Here is a 24,036-nt window from a genome sequence, read left to right as displayed (position 1 = left end):
CAAGTAGCATTGTCTTAATCTATCACAAGTTATTAATGATGGAGCTTCCGTAACTGATATGAACATATTCTTCTCACATATGTCACTGACCTAGTCCTATCCTTGGGCATAGCAGCAGCTTAAAAATCACTTTTTTGCTGTAGACCTGCTAACCAAACCTTGCAGCGATAATATGTAAAAATGAAGCCAGTCATCTCTCTCTCTCTCTCTCTCTTTCTCTCTCACACACACACACACACACACACACATATACACACAGCACTATTAACCACTATTAACTGAGGGTTAAGCCTCTACCACCTGGGTATAACTTAAAAGTCCCACCTGAAATTTTCTGGGATCCTTTTCTTCGTTTCACTGCCTTTAGCAAGATTTCTTTCATGGTGACCTTTGTGTTGTCCACCTGAATAAGGGAGAATCCATGAGCAGCATTTCTGTAGGACAAGACAAATATTAAATCATCACCAACATTCAGCCAAAGGGATGTTATTGTAGTCTTCACAGTGTTTAAGAAAGTTTTAATAAGTATGCGTCAAAATGCCAATTATTTTATATTCTTTTTTTTTTTTTGAGATTCATTTATTTATTTATACAAGCACTGGGTACAGTCAGAAGCGCGGGAGGGTGAGAGAATTCACCAGAGCTAGAGCAGAGAAGGCAGAAGGACTGAAGTACACTGCTGAGGGGAGCAGTGGGTGGCAGGAGAGGTCTGTGCGCCATGTGGGACCCTCACCCAGTGGCCGGGGAGCAGCTGGGGATCGAACCCGCGCTGCAGAGGCTGTGGGCAGCTTCGCAACCCAGCGCTCAACCGCTGCGCCACCAGGGAGGCCCAAAATGCCAATTATTTTAAAATAGGTTAAACAAATCTACTTTTAATGGAGGGAGGGGGCGGAATTCTGGTATGAAAGGTAAAAGAGCAAGAAAGGTCAGAGTCAGGGAAGTTTTTCTAATTTATCTCAAACTGAATTACTTGGTCTCTGTGGGAAGACAAATCCTGCAGTAAGATTGACAAAGGATAAACTTGGCTTCTGGCAGCAGATGTCACTGTAGGCGTCCTATTAAACTTCATGGCACCCCGAAGGCAAAAATGTCATGGGGTTGGGGGAGGGACATGATAGCCCAAAGCAAGTTAGAATATGGAAAAGAAATGGTTATTTATTCCTACCTGGTTAGTAAGTAAATACACACACACACACACACACACACACAAATATATAGTTTGTATGTTTCAGTAGGAATGTTTTAATCTCCTAGAGGGTCAAACAGAACATTAGCTGAAGCATAAATAAATACAAGACAAAACATTTACATTATTTGTAGGCTTCAAGCCAATCAAATTCAGGGTTGGGGAGGGTCATCCAGATGGGAAAAAACTGGTAAGAAAGAAGTACCCTGATTACAGAAGGCCATCCCTCGGTGAGGTATAACTTCACTAAAACTGTTAATTGCAATAGCCAATATCACAAATCCTACTCACTATGCATGGGCACTGGAACAAAACAGGCCAATTCCAAGCAGCTCATGTAACAAATGGGACCCAAGTTTCCAACTATGGAACATGGGAATTGCCACAAGGAGTTTGGTCGCATTCCCACTTCACCACAAGGATCTCAAAGGGGAACACAGCCAAAAATCATGGCAGAACTTCATATTGACAAGAAAATCTGAAAGAAAAGCCAAGCCCCAAGCAAAGCTGTGGAAAAGCATCCCACTGGGAGGACAGACTGGGAAGGGGCCTTAAGGCCAGGCTGGACCCAAGCAGGCTGCTGGCTTTCCACAGGGGCTTGGGGCAGATCTCAAAACCCGGGACCCAATTTGCTTTCCTAATACAAAGATATCTCCACACCCCTCCTCTCCACACAGCTTGCTGTTTAATCCCTGACATTCCATTTGTTAAAAAGCAAAAGCCGATGCTGGTCTGGCCAGCACGATCATCCATTTTAACTTGGTCAAGTTCTTGCTATCGAACAGCAGGCCTGAGAACTGTCAAGCTAATTTTACTGAGCACTCTGTTACTGAATCATGCCTGAGTCTCGGCCATTCTTTACCTCAGAAGCTGGACCCCATCCCAGAACAATCTTTAAAAGTTTATTTTACTGATCAAAGCAAAATAAGAAATAGCTTTTTCTAAAAAACTCTATTTAGGGAGCGATGCAGTAAGTGATACTTTGGCAAGAGTGCTGAGACGTAAAGTGCCTTGTGCATTTATAAACTTAGGGGTATTTGCTCTGGCACTAGGCCAGTGTGTGTTTGGAACAAATGCCAATCATCCGCGTTCAGACTTGCCTTCCCTGCTTTCTCCTCGGAAGTCAGCCTGTACTCCATCTGTGACAATATGTTGGGCGGTGGACGAGCAGGGCCTGAAGAGAAATACAATTTCTCGGGTACTCACAAACTAGCACTGCCTAGAGCTCACCAACTTCCATCCACCTGGGTTCCACTTGAACTATTTCAGATCTGAGTCTGCTTCTAAATTGCTTACATTGTCTCCTAATCTGCTGCTGGTGGAGAGCATGATTTTAAACCAATAAGTTTATCTTTTTCAGCAGAGGCAGACTAAAAGCTCAAAAGGAAGCCTTGTGTTCGGACTAACTTCCATAAATTAAAAGTGTCCTTTTAAAAGATTTTTGAACAGAGGAAAATCCCTAGTCTGTATTTTTCTGTCATTTCACCAAAATGTACCTGGGTGACAAGGTTAAAGCAAGCAGAGGAAATCCCTGGCACTTATCATCCACAGGCATTACTGATAAATTGTGTGGTGGAGGAATAAAGGATTACCTTCTGTATTTTTTCATTACACTTTTCTTTTGTTACAGAATACATAAATCCATTGTGGCACAATGTAATATGTATCACCACGCTACACCTGCGGACGCTTCCGAGCGGCTGCCATGTCTGTGCAGTCAGGAATGATAAGTGAACCACCCGTGAATGTTAACGATAGTGATCATTCTGAGGTAACTCGGCTCTCCATCTTCCTTTACAGCCTCCGTGCTGAAGCCAGGGTAGCAAGGTTCATGAGAGGAAAATGAAAACAACAGTGCAGGGAAGGGGCACGCATGGCGCTCGGAACGCGTCTTCACGAGTGTGCGGCCTCTTACCCTGGGGCTCCATTTTGGTAAAAACACACACATTAAAAGGAGCAAGAGGTTGTAGCCCGTGCGCTGTACACTAACCAGACCTCATGAGAGCTTCCTCAGGTCAGCTCTCGCTTACCCCTCCTCTCCCCTTGACAATGCCAACTTTGGATCCTGTTCCAAGGCCATAGCACATAAAGGGGTAAATTGTTTCTTAAACACAAGAGTATTCCTCAGACCCCATCTAGGTGCAACCGGTAAGTTATGCTCCCATTTAATAAGTGGATATGGAGACTTGCTACCACAATTTTCAGCTTGCCTTCCAAACATTCAGGGTTTTACGCCTCATTCTTTATATTCAGGATTTTTTTTACGGGTTTCCAAAAAGTCTACCGAAATACATCTTTAACAGGCACTTTTATTTCATGTTGGGCATTGGTCTGATTTGAAGACAATAATTGGGGGGAATGCTGGCCGCATGGAGTTAGGGTGCCATATCCTGCCTCCCTACCTTATGGCACTGCGTTCCAGTCTCTGAGTTGAGACCCATGCAGGGGGTGACTAGCCCTCGGGCAGACAAACCGATGGATAGACAGATGGGCTACAAACCCAGAGTCTCGGCTCAGAGCTGCTCCTCCTCCCACTCCCCTTGCGGACAGACAGCTTGCTCTCTGCCAGCACAGGGACTCGAGGGGCACCACACAGAAGCAGCTGCCTCTCGCAGCTCCTGAATAGCCTGTGCTGGGTATACGAGGAAGCTCCACTTCAGGGAGCTGACTACATGCAGCCAGGAGCGCTTCAGTCAATTCAAAGTTAGGTCCTGTCACGTCTTGTAACCGCTGAAAAATGTACGGGCACTTTAAAAAGAGATTACTCACTTGAGGAATTCAGTCTGTCCCAGTGCAAAGTCACTCAGTTACCACAGGGAGGTTTTTATACCAGCATTAACCAAACAATGAGTGTTTCTCCACTAAATGTTCAAGTCGGGGGAACAAGGGACAGAAAAGAAGTAGGGGCACAGTGCTCGTGTGTTTCTTTTTAAGGAAACAGAGCTAGAACCCAAGGTGGAAGGCAGCATACTGAAGTAGAAACAGCATGAGTTGAGAGTTAAGTACCCTTTGGTTCAATTCTCGGTTCCATGGCTCCCCAAGATGTTGCCTTAACATGTAGAAGTCTCACCTGCACCCATGAAACCAGGGAGGCACTTCCTTACAGAATTATCAGAAAAATAAAACGGACAGTGAATGCCAAGCATCCAGCACTAAGGCTGGCAAACAGTAAAAGCCGTGTCCAAATGTTAGCTCTCCTGTGTTCCCCTTGTTCCAATTCATCACCCCCAAGAGAACAGGCCCCATTCAGTTTCTTTTCTCTGCTCCCAGGCAGAGATTGCTTATGTGGGGAAATGATCCCAACCCTCACTGCTTGTAATTGGGAACATAGGCCAATTAAAATGTACAATTTGCTGGGCACATCCAAAGGCACTGTCAGCAAGCAGACTCACCCAGGCACCGAAACACCCCTGGAGCACAAAGGAGAGCACTCGTGGCTATTATCAAGACTTTCCTTTTTGGGAAACACAGGTATGTTGTTCCACCTCAGCTTCAGTCACTGACTTTGGAAGGGGATATGCAGAAGTCAAAGAGCATGTTGGCAGAGAAATTAAATGACACGTAAGAGTTTTTTGACTTGCACAGTACAATGTTATTATTCAACAGTTACAACAATAGCAGCAACTACTAGCTACTGAACACTTACTATGCACCAGGTGCTGTATTGTTTTTAAAATCTGTATTAAATTTAGCTCATTCGGTCCTAAAACAGGTACTATTATTATATCCGTTTAACAGAAACTAATTCTGATTATATTAGGGAGTTTACCTGAGCTCACTTATCTGTTAAAAATCCTATTTTAGGTTCAGAAACCATCAGTGGTCCTTAACCCAACCAGCACAGTCCAGTAGGAAAGACCAGAAGCAGACAGTTCTATTGATATGCACAAAGTTCAGGGCAAGTCAGAGTACTGCCAGGGGCACTTAGCCCACTAAAGTATGGGGCAGGGGGTCAGAGAAACTCCTTAGTGGAGCTGTCTCAAAACACAGTCCCTGGGCCTCCCCAGTGGCACAGCAGTTGAGCGCTGGGTTGAGAAGCTGCCTGCAGCCTCTGCAGTGCCGGTTCGATCCCCGGGTGAGGGTCCCACATGGCGCACAGACCTCTCCTGCCACCGGCTGCTCCCCTCAGCAGTGTACTTTATCACTCTGCCTGTTCTACTCTCTGCTCTGGCTCTGGTGAATTCTCTCACCCTCCCACGCCTCTGACTGTGCCCAGTGCTTGTATAAATAAATAAATCTTTAAAAAAACAAAACAAAACAAAAAAACCAGTCACTGTTTATTTCCACACTTCGGTAAAGATGGTGGTGACACCAGAAGGCAGCGGAGAACAGTGTGTGCTAGAACAAAGTTTGGACTCCCAGCCCTGCCTTCCTTTGGCAAATGACAATTTACCTTCTAGTCTGCTCATCTACAAAAGCGGGATAATAATTTGTAGACTGTTATGAGGGGTAACTACTTCTAAAGTACTTAATATAACATCTGTCATATAACAAAGTGCTTCATCAGCAATAGTAACATCATAAACATGAGCTTCTCGCCATAGGTATAATGAAGTGACACATAATACTGAGCACTTACTTTGTTCATCTGTTCATCCTCCTATAAAAGACAGGTATTACTGATCCATTTTATAGAGGAGGAGACTGAGTTTTGGCAAGGCCCAAACTGGAGTTACACAGCTAGTAAGTGGAGGAGCCAGGCCTTGAACCCAGGTCAGCCAGATTCCAGAGCCTGTGCTTATAACTGTCTACAGTCCAGAAGGGAGTCATGGGGACTCAAGAAGAGACTTCCAGAGAAACATGCTCCAGATTGGCGCCACTGCCCAATCTGAGGAAAAGGTTCTACTTCTGTACATACTGAGTTTGATTATGACTGGCCCAACTCTTAGACAACCATATGACCTACAAGATCCCTTTTTTAAAGCACTTGGAGAATGTCATGGTTTCGTGAGCCACAGTCTCAGTCTGTGGAAGTGGGAAGAGGCTGCCAAGAGCTGCACTCAAGTCCCTCAGTCCTGAGCAGCTCATAACAGCGATGAAGACAGTCTTCTGGTTCCCACCTGCTCGGCTCCCCATTCCAGGCATGCTCATTCTCCAGCACTTGAAGGCAGAAAATGAAAATATATGAGCAAGAGAAAGCCTTGTAATAACTGCAGCATGCCTGCCTTAACGCATGTCCTTCGGGCATTACTTTATCCATAAAGAGCGTTTGCACTAGTATGAATGCCACATTTTGTTTCCCCTTGCACTGACAAAAAAATTTTTTTAAGATCAAAGTGTATTATGTGAGTAAGCGATGTCTGACATTGGACAAAGTACTCTTTTTCAAAACAGACATTTTCCAAAAACATAACTTGCTAGACTAATGGGCAGTGAGAAGCCAAAATGACTGCCCTCCGCCTTCTCCTTGTGTATCTTTGCCAGAGTCCTTGGGACTTGCCAAATCTGGTCATGCCTGCTTAGCTTGCTCGACTGATTGTGCCAGAAAAGAAAATAAGACACAGATGTATTTGAGCTCTTTGAGATGCCAGTAAGAGAGACAGCTAATGGCTTCATTTCGACCCTCCCCTTCCAGCTGGGCACAGGTGGGGGATAATGAGGTCCCTCTCCCTAATCAAACTCAATTATTTACTACTCTATATAACCGCAAAGACATTCACATTCAGTTCAGAATATAAAACACACTGTGGGCTACTTCCAACCACTGCCACTGGGTATTTATAACAAACTCAAGTGGCTAACAGTTTGCCTTGGCAGGAGTTTAAGTGTGGAAAGTTTTGCAAACTGTTTCTGTTCAAATATGTCCTGCTGAAATGGGGCCCCCCGGCGGGGTTCCATGACTGTCAGGTCAGTGAACTGCATAACCTCTGAGAATGTATTCACCATGCAGCGCAGACAGGATCTAGAGATCAAACGCCTCGTTCCAGTGCAACCTTCTGAGAAGCATCACCGTTTTTTCAACGGCAAGACTGACATTGTATTAATAAACATTACAAGTCACTAGCCTGACATGTACATAGCAGCAGCTGACAGACTCCAACATAAGCTGAGGGGAGAACAGAGGAAATCAAAATGAGACATAGTAACTAAACATGGCCAAAGGGGGTGGATCATGCAACAAATCACATTAAATGTCAGAAATGTAAACCCTAAACTTTTAAAATACATAGCAACTAAAGCAACAATCTGGTATAATTTTTGGACACCAAAGTAAATGGATGGCTATCGAAAACATGTGCTTTTATTGTAGGAACAAAGAGTATCCTGGCACAATTTCAACAGACATTCCAGTGAGCAAAACACACATATTTAACTTGTCTGACCTTTAAATTCTTAGAAGTACGTAATTAATGCTTTCCATCTTTATTACGTGCTCCAATATTTCTGTCACTTTAAACAGACACAAAGAAAAATCTTTTCTTTTCTCTAGACAGTAACTGTTGCCAAAAAGGAAATCAAGTCAGATTTACAAATACAAAATTAAACAGGCTGCATATGTTACATTTCCATATACGAGGACAATCTGGACAATGAAAATGTTTGTTAATACAACAGAATGAAAAGAAACAACACACAGTTGGTCCTCTATGACTCGAGCAAACAATAAATAACCAGAATAATTTATACCCATATTGTCAGGCCTGACTACAAAGAACACAGGCATCTTTTTAAATTGCTTATCCTATTTTAGCGCTGCTCACCATCAAACTGTATGACCCTGGGTAACTACTACTTGTGTCTGATGCTCAGTTTATATATTAATAGTATGAACTGCTTATAAGGAAAAAATGAGACAATGGCTAGTAGGGGCAGCAAACTGAGTGAGTATACAGAAATGCTTATTTACCTCTTCTTTTTTTCCCCTCTTCCTCTCTAGACAACAAGGCAGTATCACATAAGACTAGAAAAGGCTTCAAAAGTAATGATATCCTTTCATAAAGGTCTGGTCACGTGGGGTATACTTTGGAGAAGGCAAACTCTTTTGAGAAGCCCTCAACTTCTTAGAGCAATGAATCTAGGGTATGCCTCTTTACAAGGCAGTTCCCTTTTTCCTCTCGGAGAGCCAGAGGAGTCTGGGACAGCCCTCCGGGGCACACTGCCCACACAGCCCAGCTTCTGGTGCAAGACCCTCTGCCAATTACCTCCGCAATGTGACCTTTCCCAAACAGCAAATCGTAACCGGATTCTATGTTCGCTGCGGCCCTTGGTTAGAATAGTTCCCTTCCCATATCCCCATAGCTATTAAACATTTTCAATAAACACATACATGAAGGCAGTTTAATTGCTCTGATTTTCTGATGTCCGGGGATTCTGTCCATTGTACTGGTTTAGACTTCTCTTCCCCAATCTAAACTAGGATCCAGGTGTGAAACATTACAGAAGGGCACCATCACAGTTGCTTTTGTCATGACCATTTTTAAACTCAATTGAGTTCCATACATTTTGATTAAATTACCCCTTGAGCTCAGGGATGGAAAGTGACAGACCAAGCAGTTTCCTCACCTGTCTGCTCCAGGATCTCATCCTCCCATGCCTTACATACACTACGTCTTAAGATCCAATAGGCCTCGACTCAGTCATTTCTGACAAAAAGCACTTTCCAGATGTTGGGAACCAGCTGAGATCCAGCTCTTTATCCAATTTGGGAGCTAATCCAACCCCCATAAGCTCTTTTCCCCCTACTTCTCCCTTCCCACACTGCTGATAACCAAATAACGTCAGTGCTAAAGCTAGCAGCCAGCAAGTTTGGGGCTCCTGTTTATATACGTGTTTGCTATCTAAAATCAATCAAGAACAAGAGATATCTTAGACACCCACTTGCCCATTCTATAAAAGAGGCAATCTCCACTAGTAGGCTTCTAATTTGCAAGTTACAATAATCCATTCTACCTCCCCAGATAACTCTTTCCAGGGGTGTCCTGAGACCAAGGGGCCCTGGAGAGGAAGGCCCCTTGGTAGAACTCAAAAGGCATCCAGTTCCACATTCTTTTAACAGGACACTTTCCCAACCATCTAGTTATATTAACTAGCTCCTTTTTTTGAATATACATAATTAAACAATATGCCATTATCTTTACATGAGGAAACAAGGGGATACTTAAAATTTTCTTTTATATGGAGACATACAGCTTTATTTTCTATTTTTTCTAGTATAGACATGTATCAATCATGCAAAAAAAAAAAAAAAACCCAACAAAAGGTTAAACCTCATATATACACCTTAGTGTAAATTATTCAAATATTCAGATAAATGTCTGACAAAAATAACAAAAACAGCAACTATGTAATACTTCCTACATCCCAGGGTCTGAGCTATTTCTTTATGGCAGCATTTCTTACCTGAGGTCCAAGGGCCCCTCAGGGTCAACAGATGAATTCACAGGCTCCCTAAGTTTTAGAATTTAAAAATTTTGCTTTTAGTTCAATGAAAATCATATATATATACACACACATACACACACACACATAAATACATGTACCATAAACATATGATATATATTTATTACAATGAAAATGCTCTAATGTTTATGTAAGTTACTACATATGCACATAGATGTATTTGGAGATTATAGATGTATTTGTAGATTTGTAGATTGTGTATGTACACAAAACAACATCTACACAGATGTATATATAGTGATACAAGCAACAGATAGACTGATACAGACGTAGGCCACTCCCAGTCTTCCATGCTCCCCATTCTCTGCCCACCTGGGGGAGCCCTGTCTTACTGCCAAGAGGAGAAATCTGACCCTGATCCTCACCAGACAGATATCAACAATGTGCTTGGAAAAGCTATAGTTGAAAAAGCTAGCCCATGTCCATTTGCTTATATATTGTCCATGGCCACTTTCAAGTTACTATGGCAGAACTGAGTTACTAAGATTGTATGTCTGCAAACCTAAAGATTTACTCTCTGACCCTACATAGAAAAAACCTGCCATCCTATGGGATAAGCTGGTGGGATTTGTGGGGGATTATGGGCTCCAGCAGCTGGAGTTAAAAATTTAATATTGCTAACAGACTTAGTTTTAGTTAGTAAAAGTGAAATGGCATCATTGCAAGCCGCATGCAAAAACAGTTTGCTGAACAGAGGAAAGAAAAGGGAGAAGTGGGTGCCACGCTCTCCGTGGAACAGGTTTGCATGCTCTGTGGGGCCCGAGTCACACTACGCACAGGTATCACCCAGGCAGTCTACTTATATACCAACCGATTGACAATAGCAGAAAGTACAATGACCACCTGGGACTGAGGGAGTTTCTCTTGGATGCAGGACTTTCAGCTTTGAACTAGGGAAACTCCTGGACAAACTGGTATAAATTGGTTACCCCAGAAGAAATGTTCTTTATTTTGCCAGTAAAGAACATTTAAAATTGGTGGAGGGGGTGGTGGTGTGCATTATAAATCAATTGGCCTGTTAAAATAATGGAATAATAGTAAACACATTAACTGCTTAAAAGGACAAGGAATAATATGGTGATCTGGTTTCATATTGAAAGACTCAAGCTGACAAGTAAAACATTTAACAGCCATTGAACCCAACATCAGCAGTTTAATTTCAGCAAAATATCATATGTAGCATTATAGTTTTTAATTTGTATTTTATTAACGTTATAGTTTTATATACATTTAACTTGTAATTTTGTTTGGGTTGCATAAAGACAGGGAATTTACGACTAGAACTTACATATCTATGTTTTCAAGCAGTACTGAGAATTAATTTTCAGGAGAATTAATTTTCCTTTAAAAGAGGATTATACATTACCTGTGTTTAAGAAAACTCCTTACAACAATCCCACGAGGTAGTTACTATTATCCTCATTTTGCAGATGAAGCAACTAATGATTACGTAGCAAATGGCTAGTGCAGTGGAAACTTAAACCCAGATTAGCCTAAGTTCAAAGTCTGCACTATCTCATTTGGAGCAGGGGAAGATGGTACATTAGAGCCTCCTATGTGAGGGTCTCTGAAAGCCGGAAGCTTTATGGTATTCAAAAGGCAGGGGCAGGGCTACAGAAGTGATTAAGGGCCCAGAAAGCAAAGTAAGACACAGAGCTCAGCCAAGGGCCTCCCAGCAGCCCACAGACATGAAGATTCAGTCATTCCTTCTCTACAAAGCCCCATGCTGGAGGCTAAGGACACAGAGATACGTAAGTCTGCCCTCTCTGGCCACAAGGAGTTTACGGTCTTGCTATTATCTTAAAGATATCTGTCCATAAGATGACTGTTTGAAAGTCTGAAGATCTCCAATATACCACTGCTGCCTATGCTGAGCGAAAGTCATTTCAGTTCAACTTCTTCAGTCCAGCTGAGCAATGTTCACCCAAGCTCTGTCCCTCTCCTACCAGAAAACAGAAAATAGAGGAAGGAGAAAAATATAGACGCAGCAATGAGATCTATTTAGTTACCCAGACAAGAAATCTCTGCAGCACACCTACTGTGGTAAAGGACTATGTAGGTATTATGGGCACAAATGATCCAGTTCTTGACTTCAAAGGATTTCTATTAATAACGAAACTGTAGCAAACTTAGACAATGCTGACATAGGTCAGGCATTGTTCTAAGTGTTTTACATACATTAAACCATCAATCCTCACAACAGCTCTATAAAGTAGGTATTATTATTATCCTCATGACTGTGCCATAGAAAAGTTAAATAATTAATTCATGATCTCTCACACACACTAGTAAGGGCAAGGTCAGGAGTGACCCCAGGAACCAGGAGTCTGGCTCCAGAGGCCACCGTGCTCTTACCTATTACATTATAGTACTGGATGAGTGTTGGCTTTAAGGCACAGAATCCACTTAGATGCTGGACTGACAACAGATTCCCCTACCTCCAGCCCAAGCCTCCGCAGGGCATCGGAAGAGCACTAACTTTGAAGTCAGCATGGGGTCAAGCTGAAAGAAATACTTCAGTCTCAGTCTTCATGTTTCTTAAATGGTCATAATAAAAATTGGGCTATTTTCAGATTACATGAAAAAATATACACGTAGCCGACTCTTAGCAAGTACTAATTCACTCCTTCCTACCAAACCTAGCTTTCTCTCCTCCTGCCTCAGTTCAGTGTCTTCCCAGACACTTGCTGCTCATTCGCCACTGGCCAAGAGATGTGAGGAGGAAAAGAAGAGCATGAAAAGGAGTCGTGCTTTACTTGTTTTCACTGGGACTGCCCTCTCTGAAACTTTCGATACATCTCTGGAGACTCCTGAAGCACAAGAGGCTTTTAAAACTTAGATATAAACCAGAAAGGCAAATGGTTGCTGAACCAAGAAAATCAACACAGGGCAAACGATCAGCAATCTGTTCTATTTCATCAGACAATGGAGAAAAAGAAATAGAAAATTTATTGACCTTCTTGTTCTAAATGTTCACCTGAAAAGATTTTACTTTACCTCTTGTTCCAGAAACATTCCAGACATGTGGAATAAACTCTCTTGAATTTGAAAATAGGAAAAGGATTGACTGTGTGTGTATCTAAGCAGGTATGTACAGGATGGAAGGGATGGAAGTACTTCAGGGGGAAAGAGGAATACTAAGTTTTAAGCAGTGGTTGTTACTCTGGCTCCCCTACCCTCGCCCCAGTTATGGGAAGAAGGGGCAGGACACTGTGCAGTCTTAGATGATGCTGCTGGGAGGGTACACCTATTCCACCCCAACCCCGCTCTATTGAAAACCACTGATTTAAAAACACTTGTTTTAAAAAGGAATTTTGGTTCAAAAGACCACTATGTTCATACGTTAATATTTATGTAGTAAAAATTGTGTCAACAAGAACACAACTCTTCTAGTTATTTATTCAGTAAAAATGTAAATGGAAACTACTGATCACATCTATTGCATAGTAACAGAAATACACAAAATTAGTATATACATCTTCTGAAGTAAAAAAACAAAAACAATAACTTCTAATGACATCTCGTGATTGTAAAGGTGGAAAAAAGTTAACGAATTCCACTGGTAGCACCGCAGATCAGTCCATTTGTCAGGAGGCTACAAGTCACTATAAAGCAAGAGTCTACAGGTGCATTTATGCTGACCAATGATACCACTCACATGAAATTATCCTAAGAAAGTTACTAAACAGAAATAAAAGGGATACTGAGAAGGACTGTCACAGAATCATTTATTAAATCCGAAACAATCTAAACATCCTATGATAGGCTCACACTGCACCTTGTGCATTTTTCTATTATTCTGCTAGTTACATTCTAATGATTTGTTTGACAATGATTTCCCCACTAGCATGAGCACTGAGAGGGGTTGTCTCTGTCTAGATCCTTGGCACACAATAAATTTACCTTATAGGAATTAAGAGTATATATCAAAATATTTGCAATATAATGTGAAGTAAAAAGAATCCAGTTTGCAAGTGAGATGGAGACGCTAATGTATATCACATGGGATTATCCGGAAATGAAAACAGTTATATTAGGATAAAGGAATCACTAGGTAACTTTGAAATTACTTGAGGTATTCTGTAAAGTTGTTGCTTCAATGTGTCTGCAATGTGCTCTATACACCAAACGTGACTTCGCAGTGGGGATGAAATGGCAATCGCAAAGACTCAAGGAGCCACTCCCAGCTCACCCACAGGCACTCAAGTATTCTTTCTTTGTTCAAGGATAGAAAGATCCAAAATACTTGCATATCATAGGTAGCATAATTCTATTTTTAGTAAAAATCTGAGACAAAGGCAATATATTTTAAAGAGACAGAGGGGGAAAGTGATGTAAAGCACTCCCTCTTTTGGATAGTGAATTTGCTGGTTACTAACAGCAGGGGGTGCCAAAGGGATCTCTATTGTTCCCAGGAGAGGCCATGAGAGGGACTGTTCTGGCCTCAATCAGAAAAGCTTAAACTGCGCTTAGAAAATGCTGCAGGTTTCCCACTAACAACTGAGACATGTGGTCAAAACGGATGATCTCTGTAGACTGAGATGGACAGAATTACATTTTTTATTTTCACTAACTTCTAACTGATATTTAGCATTTCTTAAATTCTAAATGTAGCCAACAAATCACAGCAGCGTTAGCAGTAAGTGGGACTGGAGGAGCAGAAATCAGATGTGTTGTTGCAGATGGCTCCAAAGCCCTTAGTCTCACTGCTACTTTGAAAAGAGACTTTAGAAGTTACTATTAGACTTGCCAGTGGATCTTGTTATTACTATAACAATGAAGCCTCACATATTACTAAATCATAAATTTGTTTAATAATTTGATACCTATTTAAATACATTGAAATTCTTTTGTACTCATGTGAATTTTATTTTCTGCTTTTATAAACACTTTCTGAAAAGCGTGTTTATAGGCTTTACCAGACTGCCAAAGACACAGGGAAGGTTCATAATTCCTGTTCAATGTAAAGGAAGGCAACAGAGAGAAAAACCAAATTTGATCTCAATAAAGTTGGAAAGAAGGGCCTCCCTGGTGGTGCAAGGGATTAGGACGCAACTTATGAAGCTATCTGCAGCCACCGAAGCATGAGTTCGATCCCTGGCTGGGCAGGGAGCTACCCACATGGTGCAGCAGACCTCTCCTGACTTGCCCGCTGCTCCCCTCAGCACTGTATTTCAGTCAATCTGCCTGTTCTGTTCCTCATTCTGTCTCTGGTGAATCTTCTCAGTCCCCACACCTCTGGTCTGTACCCCACTTCTTGTATACATAAATAAATCTTTAAAAAAATGTTGGAGAGAAAAAAGAAGTATTTTAAATCACAAGAGAGGTAGCTGCATTGTACATTTTCATTTTGTTTGGATCCCTCAAAGACAAAGGGGGAACTTGGAAGTTTTGCTTCAAATCCTCCAAAGCATCCCAGTCCATCCAGAGGCCTAGTTCATAGATATGACGCTCAGAGCTCTACCCAATATAAACCACCTATATTTAATCTAGTTGCAGGGGCCTAAAATGCAATGCAGATGTTGTCCCTAACATTTCTCTGGAAGTAATCATTACATGTGGACTCTCCAAATACCAAATGTCATTCATCTGATGAACAAAACCAAAATCAAACCCACAAAACTAGAAAGTAGAGATGAGATATGAAATAATAGAGTCAATACTCACATTCGAACAAAAAGGGACTCTTTGGAAGTCAGACCAGGAGATGAATACTTTTCAACCAGTGCCAAAGTACTGAAGCCGAACTTATGAATGGGCTCATTGGAATCCAGTGGGGGGAAATCGGTGTCAACCTCCCCATCGTCCTCAGCAATATGCAGGCAGTAGGCACTGACATTGTCACTAAAAGGAAGATGAAAAAGGTGAGTGAATACCAAAGTGAGGGTGGGACAAGACCAGACAATATAGGATACAGCAAGCAAAGTAGGACATTACTGTTCTTGACCCCAAAGTCAGGTGATACAGTCAGATCCCCCAAATCCTATACAGTCAGATCCCCCAAATCCTACTTCATTGGATAAAGAAAAATACAGCACTGCAAAGGGAGAGAAAAACAATGTGAAACAGAAAGCTTTCTACTACTCATTTCTTGTAACAAATATTACCGAGCACCTACTGTTGGAAAGGCAAAGAACTTACTCTTGGTCAAATATGAGATTCATTATCAACATTCAGGGAGCTTATAGTACAGAAGGGGGAAAAGTAAGCACTGCTCTACCTGTAATTTTAAAAATGTAGCTCAAATAACATAACAAAACTATAAACAAGGAAAAACGTATTTGGGGATGATCAGAGGCCTTGGATTTGGGGTCAGAACTAAAAAAAATCTATGCTCAAGCGCAGAGACATACTTAGGATAACCAAGAACCACCCAGTTCTTTTTGTAGAGAATATAAAGCTCACTTTATATTCTGATCTGATCCCAAACACCCAGCATACTTGAGACTATAAAGTTAAATGACCTAATTTCTTCTGATAGACACTTGGCCCTATCAACCATTTCTGGACTTCTCATACTTCTCTAGAATATCCACTCAGTACTCCTAGATTCCAGCCTAGCCCAGTTTAGAATCAACACACACCATGTCTCCTTCTTTGGGAGAAGTAAAAAAGTCACTTTGCTAAGAAAATTATACCAACATAAAGACAATCTGAAACTGAAATCAACTCAGACAATTTAAGATCCCTTGCTTCCAAGCTGATTTGAGAAACTGCATATTTGGGCATTTAGAAGCATGTGAGCGTCAGAAGCATGAACCTAGCAGTTCACAGGGTGGTAGGAGTCTACATTTTGCAGCTTAAATTTGGAGTTTTAATTATATGATTGATGCTTAAATTAATTAATTGCAAAGTGTATGCTAATTGTTTAATTGGTTGCTTGATCTATATAGATCATTTTTTGAATTAAATGAGTTGATTTACAAAGTTTATTGATTGGATGTGACAATGAATTATTTCGCTGACTACCTGATTTGCAATTTTCCCAATTAATTCACAAATCTTTAGCCGCAACTCTGCTTACTGAGAGAGAGCCTACTTCAGGTGATCTATACTCACTCTGTCATGACTAAGAGATATTTATTATATAAAACAGGTAATAAGGACAGATTAAAATTAATGAGAACTGTAAATTTGCTAAATGGATGGATAACAAGAAAGTAATCTGCCTATGTTTGTCACTATAAATTTCATGTATTTGCAATGGTGTTAAAATTCATCTCTGAATAGTAGAGGAAACTTACTGATCTTTGCAAGAGGTTACTAACATAAGTGCAGAATGCTTGTAGAAGCAGAAGAAACTTCAGATGAGGAAAATGTCATGGTATAGCAGCCAAGAGCTTTGTGTCCAGAAAGACTGGAGCTCAAACCTCAGCTCTATTGCTTATGGGCTATGTGATTTAAGAGAATAAGCTTCACCTATTTGAGTTTCAGTTTCCACTTTTATAAAAGGGGTATAATCACCAAACTCAGAAGTTATTGTAAAGATTAGATGAGATAATATATGTAGTATGTAAGAGAGATAAAATAAATAAATAAATAAATGGTATGGTAACTATAAGAAAGTCGGATGGAAAATAGTCTAGTTACATTGGTCCTGAAAGATACATTGTGGATACATATTAGAGCAACAGTGAAGCTGAGCCACATGTTTTAAATGCACACACATCTGTGACAGGAGTTAACATGTCCACTGTGCTCCAGCCTTGGGGACACTGAGCCTCCAGGGTTTTATGAAGAGGGTAGACACTGATGAAGCAAGCAATGGACGGCACAGATTATTTATTGTGGTGTAAATCATCCTGAGGAATCTCTGTGATTCCCCAGCACCACAGAGGTTTCAAGGGCAAATAACAAGCCTATTGATCAAAGTAGAAAGGCAGACATGGGTATCAGAAGACTTCTGCTCTGATTGTCACAGGATGCACCCAAATCCCCTCAAAACAAGCTCGACAAATGTCACACGCCAAGGTCCAAGAGCCAAAGTCTCACTCTCAGCACTATTATTTTCCCCAGTTATTAAGTACGGAGTGTGAAATCACTTATTCATTCAAAAAAAAATTTGCAAAGTGCCTACCATGTGTTTTAGCCTGAACACTGGGAACACAGCAAGGGAAAGAATGAATGATTCAACACCCTACATTACACAAGACTAATGAAGTCTTTTCTGGGTCATTAGAAAAGTTTAGCAGCAAACAGTGCTCCAAACCCTGCAGCCCCTTAATTGAACATCTGAGGGAAAAATGACTGAAATTCCATATTCTATGTATGGACATATTGGTTCCTTTTTGCCTTTATAAAAGAATCATTAATAAGTTACTGCGGCATTCTGATTTCTAAAACTGCCCCAGGACTCCACATCAGCACCAACAAAATAACCATCAGCATCACTGGTGACATTTGAGTGCTACGTGCCAGACACCATAAAAGTGGTTCAGAGACATAAGCTCAATGAATCTTCACATCAACTCTGTGAGCTACTTCTTCTTATTTCTGTTTTACAAATTAGAAAACTGAGGCTCAACAAGGTTAAGTGGTTTGTTCAAGATTAACAGCATCTAAGTGATAGAGCTGAGATTCAAACCCAGGCAGTCAGGAGCTCCACTCACCCCCCTGTTCCTCTGCCTCAGCCACCCATATGTCAAGACTTTCCAGGTACTTGGAAACCCACGTTCCTATGGAAATATTATGTACTTTGAAAAAGAGTAGGAAGTCACAACATGCTAGTCATAAAAAATGAGAGACTTAACGAGATTTATTTCAACCTTCTCAGTTATATAGAAAGGAAACAAATATCTAAAAAAGATTAACAACATGTCAATGGGCAATCAGTAAAAAGTAGCAAAGCTCCTGTATTACTCTTTGATCAAATCAGAGACTGGCAGCATTTTGACAAATTGCAGAAGAAAAAAAAGGGGTAATTGTGGTCTCTGACTCAGGAATTCTCCAAATACAGACATTTGTTTATAAAACAATGGTAACAGAGGTGCCTCCTTATAACAGAGTCTGGTGGAATGAACAGGGATTATTTTGCAGTCAACTATGGTTTGAATGCTAACTCAACCACTAACCAGCTGTGTGACCAAATCTCTCTGAGGTCCAATTTTTTAAAAAATCTGTACAAAGCTTTTCTTGACTTCTCTAGGAGAACCATTTAGGTGAGTAGGAGAATCCAAGGGATTTTCTTCATGGTCTTACAGACCTTGGTTACTATTTCTGCATATAACGTATCACATTGTTCTATCCTTATTCATTTCCTTATTCAAGCAGTTCTTTTTTTTTTTAAGATTTTTTTTTAATATTTTCTTTCTTTCTTTTTTTTTTTTAAGATTTATTTATTTATACAAGCACTGGGTACAGTCAGAAGCATGGGACGGTGAGAGAATTCACCAGAGCCAGAGCGGGGAGCAGAGCAGGCAGAAGGACCAAAGTACACTGCTGAGGGGAGCAGCGGGCGGCAGGAGAGGTCTGCGTGCCATGTGGGACCCTCCTCCGGTGGCCAGGGAGCAGCCGGGGATCGAACCGGCGCCACAGAGGCAGCGGGCAGCTTCGCAACCCAGCGCTCAACTGCTGCGCCACCGGGGAGGCCCTCAAGCAGTTCTTTTACTGACTCTGCATCCTAACTGAAGAGTCAAATGGCTGGCATTTAGAAGTACTTACCAAATATTTGTTGAATGAATGAATATATGAATGTGTAGGCTCACTTTACCCATGGAAAAAAACATAAGGGGTATTATTAATGATGTGTGTATTAACGGGAAGAAATAATAAACTTTTATTTTTCTTGCTTGTCACATTGTTATCTGTTAACCAAATGGGGCTCCCAAGGCAATGCACATGTGTCAGATACTGCAGTTCAAGACAAGGGAAGAAGACCCAGGAAGAGCTTAGGATGAAAGAGGCATTTTATCAAGATACAAACACTGGCATTTTTTAATTGAGAAGAAACACTGAGAATCTATTACTATTATGTAAAAATGTTCAGTGCTATAAAGAGATTAGAAGAAAAAGTACCAAAAAGTTTAAAAACATGTTCATATTTAAGCAATGAACATGTTTTTCTTTCTAAATTTCTACACATTCTAAATGTCCATATCACTTCCATTTTGCTTTCTTTAAAAAATAATGTTTTTTGATAAGGGTAGTATGTGCCCACTGTGAACAACTTAGAAATATGGAGTAATGCAGGAGGAGTAGGAAATCCCTCAGTTTACTACACAGAATCACTTGTCCTAGAGATTGTAAGCACTGCCTGCCTTACCCACATGCCCTGCTGATTCCTCAGTGGTCATGTTCTCTACATTCTGCAATTATAGAGGAAATGACCTACCTACTCCAAAAAGGTCTTGCAGAATTAAATGACTTAATTCATCGCACAGAACCTGGCATGAAGGATTCTCATTTTGCCAAGATTACTGCCATAGCTCTTAAGCTTCTATTTGCACAAAAGCAGATATAACTATCTTACTATCTCATGGAAGCATGAGACAGAGAAACGTAAAAGTCCTGTTTTTGAGTCACTATCAGAGAGGAATGATCAAAAGACATGAACAAGGATAGGACAACTGCAACCACAGGAAAAAGCTTCGTGTTGAGTTGACATGAAAGCAGCAGCCGTCCCTTTAGGGAACATGAGGCTTGGGAAAGGACTAGAAGTCTGAACATAAATGGCTGCAAAACTGAGTCTGTTGCCCAAAAGAGTGACCTTTGGGGAACACATATCTATCTCCAAACCTTGAATGAATACAATGAATTGAATTACACATATTCATATTTCATTAAATAATGGTAAAATTTTTCATTAGAAAAATTTATTTAATTGAATTGTTCACCAATATTCATTTTATATTCAAAGGCCACTATGGCTTTTATGACAAGAAAGAAGCGTGTAGCCCATACATAGTGGTTTTTAATTCAACATATATGAAAATTCAGGAACATTCCAGGAAGCATCCCAATTATGATCTAACATGTTCACTATACATACTCATCAAAATTCACTCTTATCTTCATAAAGTGCAAAACATACTTAAATATAATGATTCAAAACATACTTAAATATAATGATCAGAAAGATAAATGCTTATTGGCTTTATCTTTTTATGAAAAATAAGAAAGCATGATTCCAAAATGTCCAGAACACTCATTACACGGGCTTTGCTGTTTATTTTGAAGACAGAATCAATATTAAGTCTGTGTCAGGCATAAGAAGGAGAAAGGAACACTCTGTGGATTGCAGCACAGTTTTTCTCTTTGAAGCTAGAGGAAAGATAACTTTTAAGACTGTTAAATATTTCCTTCCCTCTATAACAAAACCTCCAAGAAAGGAAAGTAAAAACTAATAACATGATAGGGTTTGTCAAGACATAGCAAGCTCATACAATATTTAAATCTAAATTTTCTGGAAAAGGCCCATTTATTTGAAAGTGGAAGAAAGACATTCGTATAGTTCTGTCTGAGCTCCTTTTAGCAGAGTCTTTATTACTGTGTTTTCAAATTCATCAATTTTTCTTTTGCAGTGTCTAATCTTATCTAAGGTGGTTTTCATTTCAGATACTGCACTTTTCACTTCTGTAAGTTTCATTTGGTTTTTCAAAAAAAAAAAACTTCTACTTCTTTCCTGTTCAAGTTCATGTTTCCTTCTCCTGATCATACAGAGCAGGTTTATAACAGCTACTTTAACATCCTTGATTGCTAGTTCCATCACCTCTGGCATACCTGTAAAGTCCTCCTTTGTAATACTCTGAGAGATTCTTCAAACAAATTCACCTGGCAGGAGCCTAAATTTTAGAAACTCATGAATTCTCCCTGTAAACATTCCCTTTAATCCCACCATCAGAGGGATCTTTGAGAAACACAAATATGATAGATATGGCCACCCCCTGCTTAAAGTCACTATCTTTAGTATACATAACAGAGCCCATTAAAAGCACATGGCTTCCATAAAGCTGCTCTGCAACCCAATCTGCTCTGCAACCCAATCTCCTGCCATCACAGGACGCACACAGCCTAGGCTCTCAACATACCAACTGTTTATAGCACCTTGGTCAGGTCACACTACTGTTCATACAGGCTCCTCAGCCCAGAGGCTCCCACTGTTCCTAATTTGTCTCGCTACCTTTGTGAGATTTAGTTCAATTATCATTCTACCTGGAAGCCTTTCCTGATATTCTTCCCACCCCTGCTCAACCCAGGCCTCTATCTTCAGGTAGAATTCATAAAAACCCTTCTCTGTATGACCACAGCATTCTGAAAGTCCACTATTATAGCACATCTCAATGACAGCAGAGCTGAAATTGTGTAATTTCCATCCACTAGTCTGAATCTTGAGGTCATAACCTTTACTTTATGACTGTTGAACAGCTAGTGTCTCAGATAGTGCCTGGGATGGTACACATCACTCACGCCAATGATTGCTGAATGAATGACCGTAGAATAAAAAGATGGATGGATGGAAGGAAGGAAGGAAGGAAGAGGGGAGTAGAGAGGAAGAAAATCTCAAATGGTTAAAATGTCCCTGGTGCCATCATCATGAGAAGAGCTTCATTTCTTTGATTTATTTGTATAACATAGTAGTTATGAGTAAGGGATCAGACCTGGGTTTAAATCCTGACACCGCCACTTGCTAAATATATGATCTTGGTCATTTACTGAACTTCCCCACCCTCAGTTTCTCCCCTGTAAAAATATTATAATCCATGTGTGATTTATAGAGTCCTATAAGGTGCTTAGCATGGCACATGACACACAGCAGTACTCCAAAGTGTTTGTATCTATCAACTCATTAACAGATGGTAACTGCCACTTGGGAAATGTTGATAATGGGCAATCTTTCTGTCCAGTTCAATGAACAAAGTGTTTGTAACAACTCTTCCCAAACCTTCATTGATCATCTAGACAAATGTATCTCTAAGCTGAGAACATCTAACTCAGTGATTTTTAATAAGTAAATGTTTGTGTACAGTTAGAAGCTTGTCTTCATGAATACTAAAGAACGGCAGAGTTGCAGAATTTTAGTCCAGATCACCGAATGTTCCTATGTCCTTTCATCCATCCCACAAATTATTTATTGAGCATTTGCTATATTTTAAGCACTGTGTTATGGACCAGGGGATACAAGCCAATAAAATAGATTTGGTCTAGGCTCCAACACATCTCTGTCCTACTGCTTATAAGACTTCTTCAGGTGGCTATCTCTCAAGTAATTTCTCCCTTCATTATATCCCAAACCAGACTTATAATTCACCCCACTCTGAGCCTATCTCTTCTCTAGGATACCCCATTTCAGCACCACCATTCAACAGTTTTTCAATGTCCAGACTTGTTCTTTTTGCTCATCCATGCAGAAGACTTCAATTGATATCTCTATGCAGATGACCCCCAAACTCACATTTTCCAGCTCATAGTTCTCTCCTCTAAACTCCAAACATGCACATATAAGTGACTACTTGATAACTTCTCTTAGATATAGCAAAGCCATCTCAAATTTAATAGGTAGAAGATCAAAATCATGCTGCCTCTCACTGTCTTCACACACCAAAAACCAAGCCAAACTCAGACTTCCAGTGCTTAACAGAGGGCACATCAGAATCTAGGCAGTCATCTTTGATAACTGTCCTCTCCCATACTTTCCATATTGAATTCACCACTAACTCCTGTGAATTTTACTTCTTAGCATTTCCAGAATTTGCCCACTTTTCTCAAAATCCACTGGGGCCCTTGCCTACCTCTCAGTCCCATTTCTTAGTGCTACAGTCACCCTGGTCTTCTTAGATCCTTGGTCTTTGATCACAACATGCTTCTTCCTGCCACACTGTCACTGCCATGCAGTTTCATCTGCTGGGAGGCCTCCCCTGCCCAAAGTCTCTCTATCACTTTCTCAGGGAATGTCTCCCTGGCCTCCAGGCTAGACTCAGACAAATGGTCTCCCTTTCCTTGAGAGCACTCAACTCAGTTTAAAGCAAAAGTTAATTTCGTTATTTGAATCATTTTCCCATCCCCCTCATTGAATTGTGGAATTCATGAAAGACTCCAGTTCCACTCACCACTGTATACACAGCAAACACTGGTATATAGCAAACACTCAATAAATACTTATTGAATGCATGAATGAATACAAATAACAAGTGAAATGAACCAGTTACAAAGTGCTATTAGATTTGATAATTTCTTCTCAACCAAACTGAATTTTTTTTTGAGTGCAGCAACTACATTTCTCTTGTTCTCCACTTTATCCTCAATTTCAAGGACCTGGAACTTGATAAATATTTGTTGAATGAAAGAATGAAGAAGGACTTCAGCCTTTGGGATTAAGCAGATTATCAAGAGAAGAGTGGGAAAAGCGTTTCAGACTAAGGAAAAAGCAAAAGCAGATATGATGTCAGTGTCGAGAAGGAGCTAGTTAAAAACGTGAAGTGTTAGGATGAGAGCAAGCTGGGGGTCAGAATGGG

At 40.6% G+C, this 24,036-nt stretch overlaps 1 protein-coding gene across 1 annotated transcript in view; it reads right to left on the bottom strand.

Moving 5' to 3' along the window:
* The window catches only part of MAPKAP1 (MAPK associated protein 1), a gene marked incomplete at both ends in the record, with an annotated part of 175,553 nt that overhangs the window by 89,188 nt on the left and 62,329 nt on the right, over nt 1-24,036 (bottom strand). Inside the window, 2 exon segments of the mRNA XM_084237317.1 lie at nt 325-434; nt 15,254-15,430. Coding sequence (XP_084093443.1) covers nt 325-434; nt 15,254-15,430 — 287 coding nt within the window.

The sequence above is a fragment of the Talpa europaea genome (genome assembly GCF_964194135.1).
Source record: "Talpa europaea genome assembly, chromosome: 7".
NCBI classification, from domain to species: domain Eukaryota; kingdom Metazoa; phylum Chordata; class Mammalia; order Eulipotyphla; family Talpidae; genus Talpa; species Talpa europaea.
Note: the sequence above shows the minus strand (reverse complement) of the source record. Positions and strands in the feature narration are given on the sequence as shown.